Source organism: Miscanthus floridulus, chromosome 2 (assembly GCF_019320115.1).
Source record: "Miscanthus floridulus cultivar M001 chromosome 2, ASM1932011v1, whole genome shotgun sequence".
Classification (NCBI taxonomy): domain Eukaryota; kingdom Viridiplantae; phylum Streptophyta; class Magnoliopsida; order Poales; family Poaceae; genus Miscanthus; species Miscanthus floridulus.
In genome coordinates, this window is record NC_089581.1 from 51,380,210 (window position 1) to 51,389,421 (window position 9,212).

General features: G+C 56.6%; 2 protein-coding genes across 2 annotated transcripts; both read right to left on the minus strand.

The window, feature by feature from the left end:
• Window positions 1-2,117: 2,117 nt before the first annotated feature.
• LOC136538770 (lecithin-cholesterol acyltransferase-like 1) lies at window positions 2,118-3,743 on the minus strand. Its single transcript, XM_066530726.1, has 2 exons — window positions 3,316-3,743; window positions 2,118-3,218 (listed from the first exon to the last, which is right to left on the minus strand). The coding sequence occupies exons 1-2, from the start codon at window positions 3,711-3,713 to the stop codon at window positions 2,351-2,353; spliced, it is 1,266 nt and encodes a 421-aa protein (XP_066386823.1). The 5' UTR covers window positions 3,714-3,743; the 3' UTR covers window positions 2,118-2,350.
• Window positions 3,744-6,069: 2,326 nt separating this feature from the next.
• Window positions 6,070-6,984, minus strand: LOC136536535 (lecithin-cholesterol acyltransferase-like 1). Its single transcript, XM_066528795.1, has one exon. It carries the CDS (start codon window positions 6,958-6,960, stop codon window positions 6,070-6,072), a length of 891 nt encoding a protein of 296 aa, XP_066384892.1. The 5' UTR covers window positions 6,961-6,984.
• Between the last annotated feature and the right edge of the window lie 2,228 nt (window positions 6,985-9,212).

Below are 9,212 nucleotides of genomic sequence, written 5' to 3' on the forward strand. Positions count from 1 at the left end.
AAGAGCTTGCCCCATACCTGAATAAGGGCAAGGACTCTGTTGTGATGCCTTATGCAACTCTTCCATCTTCTTCAAAGCTTCCTTGTTTCCCCTCTACAGCAAATCCATGAGATCTTGCGCCAACTCAGTGAGGATTGGAGATTGCGTCGGTGAATCCAAGGCTGCTTCATCACTTGAGACTGGATCTGGCTAGGGAGGCACTAGATCAGGCTAAGCAATTGGACTCGATGGACATGCCCCTTCTGAATCTACGGACTCGCTGAGATAATCCTGAGAGGCTACAGAAACACTATAGGTCGGCAGATCGAACTGAGGGGAGCATAGATCTAAGGTCGGCTGAGACAAGATTTTTGTTTGGGTGGTGGATGGGTGGGGGAGGGGGTAGAGGGGGCACCGGGGGAGGGGACAGGTCGGGAGGGAGGGGGCTTACCTACGGTCCTTACTCTCTCCAAACTTGCTTTAGCATTTATAGAAGTTACAAATACACCATTAGGTTATTTTCTTAAATAAGTTTGTCCGATATGGGTGGTGTGTTGAGTTCCTCCTTATCTTCGTCCTGTCAGTGGCGGGCGGGCCTCCTGCCGTCATGGTGACCGGCGGTGGTCTCCATCGGAGCGACGAGACAAGTATGAAAATAAAGCCCTCTTCTTCCAACCTTGCTTTTCCCTGCGTTCTTTGGTGGATGCAGGGGCAGCATGGAGCCGTTCTTACATGCGCTCAAGCGCTTCGACTTCGCCGCTTTTGTGCTGGTCAATGCTCATGGGGTGTAGTCGGAGGGCGAGACGCAGGTGGCATGCTCGGCCGTGCTGCCGCTGCTGCTGTCGCGGGACGGCGGCCTCGCAGCGAAGCTCTGCCCGGCCAATCTCGTCCAGCGGGTGCTCATCCCCTTCCGCGGGATCTGCCCTGGATCACTCCTATCCCTCTCCCAGCTGCCGATGACGTTCAACGTGTTCACGACACAGCTGCAGCTTTCCGGTGTGGGCGGTGCTGGCGAGGTCCTCCTAGGGAGGCACGAGAGGGGGCTGCTCTGCGTGGAGCGCTTCGCATCCGTGGTGGCGTGGAGCCCTGCTCTGTGCTATCGTGGACACCTCCCAACCTCTCTTCCCTAGGGCCCACCACAACCACGTGCCAGACATGCTACTAATATTTGCAGCAAGTTGGCATTGGCCCTTCCACGTGCCGAGGCAGTTGGTCCTCTTCGTGGACACATTCACCTCTCAAGTTGGACACCGTTGGGCCTGGTCATGGGTCACGCGGCCAAAACCGATGCTGTGGTCAAAAGTCTCCGGCGTATACACATGAGGCGGTGCACAGGTAGCCATCCGCTTGCAGCAAGGCTTCTAACATATACACATGCAGCTGATCAAAAATATATTATCTCTGTCCTTCTGATTGATAACAGATACAGAAGTAGCAAAACGTTCACCGATGCTCGGGTTGACCTCCCACATTCGTTGCTGCTAGTCCTCAAATTCAACGTCGGCAGACGTGGCGTCACTTTCTTAAGTCTGGTGAAGCTCCTTCAACGTCTACGACTCAAGATACCGAATCCTCGAAGACACACGCTCGTAAGACAGTCGAGGGGAGCACCAATTGTACTATTAAAGTGCGAGAATCAAGATCCCCAATGGTTCCGTTCGCGTGCCCTTAAACCTGGCATCTGCTTCTTTTTTCATCTGAAACAGTGTTTTACTCTCACAAATTCCTTCAGATTCCTCCAAAATTCCTTCCTAGCTCCGTTCGCTGGGAGAAATTTTGGTGTCTTTTATCGTGGCCACTTCTCTCCGAAGGCCTAGCACCTCCGGTGGAGACACAACCTGTTTTTGCATCAGCAGAAGTGCAATTTTATCCAAGCAAGATCAGTATTTGCTGTTGTAGGCGTGCTCATTTCTATGGGTCTCTGTGTTGGCTCTCTAGTCTTAGTGTTAGAGCTACAGGTTAGTCTTTGGGGCATGAATCCCAAAAGTTTGTACCTACTTCTATTGATAATATATTCGAGTACTTGTAATAAAAAAAATACAATGAACCGGTTCCGTGTAAAATACCCCTACCTAGGTAGGCTACCTCATAGGCACCAATTCGATAAATGTTGTGCTTAAGACGATCAAGATGCGCTCTCTCAAAAAAAAAACATATAAGGTGCTTTTCTCTGATGGGTTTGCCTCCCCTTCTTTCCAAACTAGGCATAAAATTATGATTGCACACAGCTAGAGTGCGTGTGTTTTGTGTGTGTGTGAATACCATCCTCAAGTAGAAATGTAGAATCTAAGTCCCAATATAATATGCGGCGAGCACAACATTTGGCACACAAATTTGGAACCAGATAAAGCTGCTGGGCTGCACCTGCACCTTAATAAACAGCGGTATTTGCTTGAAGAATCTCGCTGACGACGCGCTGGCGAGCGAAATCATCCGCCAAGATCCCGGTGTGCGTCGCGTTGGGGATCAAGACGGACTTGTAGTAATCCTGACCCATGTACTTCCCAATCACCGTGTCCAACGCCAGCACGCTAGCCAGATTGACGTTGCCGTCGCCATCGCCGTACACAACCCTGGGCTCCGCGTCGATGTCGTCCCAGTACACGAGCTCCGGCGTCGGCACGCCGACGCCGTTGATGCACGTGACGGGCACGATCGGTGCGCTGAAGTTGAGCACTACCGGCAGCGTCCTCGTTCGGTAGCGCGCCACCTCGTCGTCGGAGAATCCGGCCGCCGCCAGAAGCTCCGGGATGTCATAGGCCGAGTAGTTCCTCGCCCGTGTGATCACCAGGGGCGTGTGGCCGAACACCTTGGGAGACGGTAGGGTGAGGAATGTGCTCTCGAAGCTCCTGCCCGTGTTCCCGAACAACGATAGCACGTCGCCGGGAGGCGGAGGATGGCTGACGGAGGAGGCGAGGGCCCGTAGCGCGGTCACGATGCCTCCTGCGCCGGTAGAGACCATGACGAAGTGCTTGACGTACCTCCGCCGCCACGGCAGGGGGCTCTGGTCGAGGAATGCCATGGCGTTTATGCCGCCCTGGCTGTGCGACACCAGGATGACCGGCTTGTTCCCATTCCTCGCGCTGGCACGCTCTACGAGCAGCCGCAGGGACGAGACGAAGTGGGCGAAGTGCTGGGCGGGCTGCCCGCGCGGCGCCGGCCCGTACCTGAAGTCGTATGGCGCGCCGAACAGGTTTCCGCCGTCTTTGTATCCGACTCCTTCCAGTGCCTCCACCAGTCTTCACATACAAAATAGAGTTGTTCATGCCGCATGATCACGGATTTTCCGAAAAGAAGAAAAAAACAAACGATGCACTCGCGCATACTGTAACTTACTTCCGGTAAGAAGGACAGCGGGGGATGAAGCCGCGCGTGGTGCCAAATGACACGACTCTGACATCGACGCCCCTCACGTTGCGGTAGTCGCCGGCGACAGGGTCATACACGAGCCGCAGCTGCTCCGCGTAGCACGGCAGCAGTGCAGGGTCCTGCAGCGCCGTGCGGTTCTCCCACAGCCGGAACCACCCCTTCCCCTTGCGCGCGCCGCAGCTCGGCGCCGCTGCCGGCTCGTACTCGTCCGTGAGCCGCGCGTCGAGCTGGCTGCAGCTGTGGCCCGGTAGAATCACAATGGGGTGGAGGTCCGCCGCATCCCGCGCAGCCGAGTGGTCGCCGCGGCGGAAGAAAGGCCATGAGAGGAGGAGGAGAGGCAGGAGGCGGTGCAGCTGCACGTCCATTTGTGCCCGCTCGGGGTTCCAATCAGAGCCAGTGGCATCGCGTTACAGGGCTACAGGTACTTACACACTGTAGTAGCATATAAATAGAAAAATATAGAAAGTTTCTTGCGGTGCGCCCATGGGACACGTTAACGAGTAGCTCGGGCATTAAAATGGTGGAATTGTGCCAGTTGTGCGACTGCGACCACGGAGATAGGCAATTGGTGCCCGGTGAGGCTAGCGCCGGGTGTGGGCGCCAGGTCCGGACGCCCGCACTGCTCCTCGTCCGTTCGGATTTGCGTTAAGCGTGTACGCGGGACCGCCCACGCCGTCCGGATGACTTGCCCCGCCCCGGCTCAATCCCTGTGCAGACGAGTCGGGCGCCGATCCACCTCCACCACGTCGTACTCCTCTGCTCAGGAATCGTGTGGGCCTCTTCCATTCTGGCATCGCGCAGCCTGCATCTCCTCCCCGCGTCGGTGGCCGTGATCTGACCCTGCCGCCGCCGCCGCCTTAATCCTCATGCTCCTCCGCCCCACCACTCCTCCACCCCCGGTCGCGATTGCCTGCGGAAGGGAGCTCACACCCCTCGTCGACACCAACGTTGGTGGTCTGCACTTACAACATGAAACCCTTGCTACAAACATACGACTAAAAACAGATGAAACATTTAGAACTCACGCTTGCAACATATGTGTATTGATACTACAATATGCAACATCCGTATAAAATACTTGCAACATACGTCTGAAACAGATGAAATATTTTGAATAGACGCTTGCAACAAACCTCTGAAACAATTGCAACATTTGCAACATCCGGATCTACTTATGCAATATTCATATAAAACACTTGCGACGTACCTCTGAAACATCAGAAATACTTCAAACATACGTTTGCAACATGTGCTTTCTTCCTGCTGTGGTGTCTTCGGCCGATCGCGGGAGACAATGTCCCGGTCGGCGACCTTCTCCTGGTGGCACGGGGGGGGGGGGGGGGGGGGGGTGTTTGCCATGCTGCCCGCCCCCCCGCAACGAGCAAGCGTTGATTAGGGCGCGGCGGCAAGGCGAAGTGAGGCGGTGCGGCGCGGCGCAGGATGGGGCGCGCACGAGGGATGGCCATGGTGGCGAGGTGGAGTGGGGTGGCCGAGCGCAGGATGGGGACGCGCATGGGGGATGCCCGTGGCGGTGAGGTGAAGTGGGACGAGGGGACGACGGCAAGTGAGGAGATTTTTTTGAGAGAGCACGTCCGGACGGATGGACGTCCTCAACACAACATTATCGATGAACAAATAAGTGGCTAGTTAAAATGCCATGAAAAGTTTGGAATCCCCAGAGAATTGGATTATCCAAACTAGCTTCGCACAAACAGAATAGTCCGGTGTCGTGGGGCTTGACCAACGTAGGTTTGCTTGGGACAAACCCTGTTGGGGAAAGTGCACCTTATGTCACTCTAGCATCATCAGTAAACCAGCTAAGACACCTTCAAAAGGTTGAAGTGATGAAGGAAGAACATCAATGTAGGATTAGGATCATATTTGTTTTTGAAGGAAGAATATCAATGTGGGAAAGTTGAAGAGATTCCGTTAATTATAATATAAAGTTCCTTTTAACATTGTTGTGTTCTTGACCATGTTCAAGGAGGCAGATAATGCACGACCCGTCGCGTGATAGGAGAGCGCGCGACCCCTATCCTGCTCATCTTCCTCCCTCGACCACGCTCTCGTTCCCGCCCCCGCCGTTACTCACCACCCCGCCGCGGCAAAACCCTAGCTCGCCTGCGGCACCACCTTCTCCGCCCCCCCCCCCCCCCCGGCGCCGATGCCGCTTTGGCCATGGGGGCCCCCGCCACGGCATGGTCCGGCCGCCTCCACCGCTATCAGTGCCCCTAAACAGCCCGCTGGCATCCCCAGCGCCTGGTCGGCCTTCCTCCCCCAACCCCCTTTCCCTCTAAGGTCACCGGGGTTTGAGAAGAAGGAAGGAGAGCTCGCCGGAACCCTAAGAAGTAGATCCAAGAGGAGGAGGCCTACCTCGCCGGAGGGGAGGGAGGGAGGAGCGCGCCGGCACGGGTGGGGGCGCAAGGAGGCGGTGGGGCGTGGGTGCAGGGAGGAGCTCGTCGGGGCGCTTATTAACAGGGGAGGAGCTCGTGAGCGTAGGCGTGGATAGGAGGAAGAACGCGAGAGGGAGAGGGAGATGCGCCCGAGAGACCGTCCGCGCGCCGCGAAGGTTGCGTATTTAGCTTTCCGCTTGTTAAGTCTAGGCCTTTTCAGTTAAGGAGAATTAAGAAGGACACAAGTCAAACATAAAACCTCCGTTCACGATAATAATAATTAATAGACGACAACGACGACGACGTGACAAGTTTGAATTGTTTCTTATTAACAGCGTTCAGCGTTCATGCTATTTCCATTGGCATCAAGAACCTCGTTGACTACACGCCTGAGGGCAAAATCATCCGAGATGACGCCAACGTGACTCGTGTTGTGAATCAGAATCGACTTGAAGTAATCCTGCTCCGGTTGAGCCCCGATCAGCGTGGCCAAAGCCAACATGCTGGCTATGTTGATGGCCCCGTCGCCGTCGCCGTAAACCACTTGAGGCTTCGCACCGAAGTCGCCGTCCCAGTACACCAGCCTCTCCATCGTCGGCACGCCGATACCGTTGATGCAGGTCACCGGCACGCCCGGCGCACCGAAACTCAGCGTCACCGGCTGCACCCTGGTCACGTAGCGCGCCACCTCGTCGTCAGAGAAACCATTGGCTTTGAGGTACCCGGGGATGTCGTAGGCGGAGTAGTTCTTGGCACGCGTGACCACCAGCGGAGCGTGGCCGAACACCTTGGGGGACGGCAGGGCCGAGAACACGGTCGCGAAGCTCAATCTGGTGTTGGCGAACGACAGCGGGTCCATCGGCGGCGGCGACGACGAATTCGAACCGCCGAACTGCAGCGGGAACACGCCGCCGCCAGCACCGGTGGAGACCATGACGAAGTGCTTGACGTACCTCCGGCGCCACGCCAGGGGGCTCCGGCTGAGGAAGACGTTGGCGTTCAGGCCGCCGAAGCTGTGCGTCACGAGGATGACCGGCATGTCCCCGTTCCTCTCGCTTGCCTGCTCCACGAGCATCCTGAGGTTCGAGAGGAAGCGGGAGAACTCCCTAGTCGCCTGGCCGGGCGGCGCCGGCGCGTATCGGAAGTCGTACGGCGCACCGAAGAGGTTCTTGCCTTCTCTGTATCCGACTCCTTCCAGTGCCTGAATGAGTTTTCCCATACAGATGTTCCTGGCGAGCGAGTGTACCAGCACAACAAGATTGAGACAAATTTCAGGAGAATTTTTTTTTACTTGTTAATTGATATGTTTCACGCAAGGATGTCTTACTTTGTGGCAGGATCTCTAACAACCTGGGTTTTTGAGAAGCCAAAAAATACGAACTTTTTAAAAAAAATTCTACAATATGTGAAGCATGTAGATGCTAGATCAAACAAAAACAATTTATAAATAAATTGTTGCATACATATAGTGTTGCTTGTAAGAGCTTGCCAGAGTTCCTTATTTGGTTTAGTGTTTTGTGTTGGAGAGCACAAGTCCGTAGCAAATCCTTTTGACTCTTTCTGGAATCTCTCATGAACCCCTAAATTCTATAATCAACCAACTACCTTTCTCAACTCAATGCCTGTGAATTGCCAACCCTTGACTGAACCCCCCACATAGAAGCCCTTGGTTTATTTAGAAGGTAGAAAATAGAAAAAGAAAGGAATAGAATAGGGAGGAGAAAAAGGAAATGGCCAAATCAGCCCAAGCAACAGAGTCGGCCCAGCTCGCCTCCTCCTCGGCCCGTGACCACCTCACCTCCTAGCCGGCCTCTCCCACTTGCGCTGGAGGCCCAACCCGTCACCCCATCCTCTCTGGCCCACGCAAGCAGCATGCCCGGCCCAGCACTCCCTTCCCCCTTCTTTCTGCTGGCCCAGCCGCAAGTTGCCCAACCGAGCCCTCCCCCTCTCCTTGCCCAGCCGGCCCAAGCTGCCCCGGAGAACCCTAGCGAGCAGACGCTCCCAGCTGCCGCCGCCAGACCGCGTGCGGGCGCCCGACCGCGCCCCTTGGCTCAGGTGCCTGCGATTCGCGCCGCGTGCTCCTCTCCCTGGCACGGACATCGAGGATGGGCGGCACCTCAGGAACCCTAGCCGTCCACGCCCTTAAATAACGCCGCCCCTTCTCCAACACTTCTCAGCCACCGCCTCGCTCTGGAGCTCCATCTAGCCGCCGCCGCTTTCACCACGACCTCGCCCCAAGCCTCGCCACGCAGGAGGCACAACACGACAGCGCCGCCTCCCTGCTCCGCGTCGCGACCAAGCCACCGGCAGGAGCCCGTCCCTACCTCGCCAGAGCCCCTAGCCATGACGACGCCGACCGCGATCCCCTGCTCCTTCCCCGCGTGTGACACGAGCACGTCGACGACCACGCCGTCGACACCGTCGTCATCTGCTTCGAGCTTGGTCGTCACCGCACCGCACCGGCCCGCTCTGCCTCCAGCCACTGGCTTGGAGTGCCGTGACGTCGTTCGTGGCTGCGTCTCCGCAAGCGCGTCCGCGAGGACCACCGATGGAGCTGCGACCGTGTCGAGCTTCGCCCCGTCCCCAAGCACCGCGTCCATGACGAACCGCCGAAGCCGCGTCCACGCCCAACGTCGTCCTCGCCGATTCGAGCGGCAACCATGACGCCTCACCTCAGTGTCCATGCTTCGTCGCCCTCTGCGCCTCGTCCTCGGCCGCGACCACGCTAAGCCCCGACCCTGTCTCGGCCACGATGAGCCCCTCCACGCTGATGTCATCGTGCTTCACTGAGGCCGCACCGGTGCCCTCCACTTCGACCCGCACCGACGTCACCATGGCCGAGAGCAGGAGCTGCATCGCCTGCTGAAGCTGCAGCTAGAATAGCAAGCCGCCACCTTGAAGCACTGCCACAGCATGTTTGTCCATGCCCTAGGCACGATGGCAGCACCTCGACGCGCCCTTGTTCCAAGACCGCAACGACCTACCCGAATAGACGGTGAGCACCCAAAGCCCAGGACCCCATCTTTCCCCTCCCTACCGTTACTCATGCTGAGCCCGGCCTTCGTGCCAATGTTTCCACTATCGCAGGGAGGAAGTGACCCTGCAATGCCACCATGCTAGAGGACGACAGCACCACCTGGCCATGTCCATCCTTGTGTCCGGCCTTCGTGCCGTGAATCCTTGCCTTGTAGGGAGGCTACGCCTCATTTCTCTTGGTGTGGCTACCCCGTCCGGCAACATAGGCGCCCCGTCATCTCTTGGCCGCCTGCTGCCATGTTCCGGGACAAGCCGCTGTAGCCCTCCACCTCCCCGCTTTCATCAAGGTTGACCCCTCGAACCTAATCGACGCCGTACGCGATGTCGGCAAGACCCTTGCCTTTCTTTTCCATGTTCTCTTCATACTTGTTGACTTTGATCATCAAAATCATTTATCTACATTGTTACTTGATCTATCAATATCCATTGTCTATA

What these genes read in the sequence shown, in the direction of transcription:
- LOC136536535 (XM_066528795.1), bottom strand. Translation starts at nt 6,960, where the DNA reads ATGGGAAAACTCATTCAGGCACTGGAAGGAGTCGGATACAGAGAAGGC.
- LOC136538770 (XM_066530726.1), bottom strand. Translation starts at nt 3,713, where the DNA reads ATGGACGTGCAGCTGCACCGCCTCCTGCCTCTCCTCCTCCTCTCATGG. An exon ending in CGCTGTCCTTCTTACCGGAA is followed by an intron (nt 3,219 to 3,315) that starts GTAAGTTACAGT and finishes TTGTATGTGAAG; the next exon opens with ACTGGTGGAGGCACTGGAAG.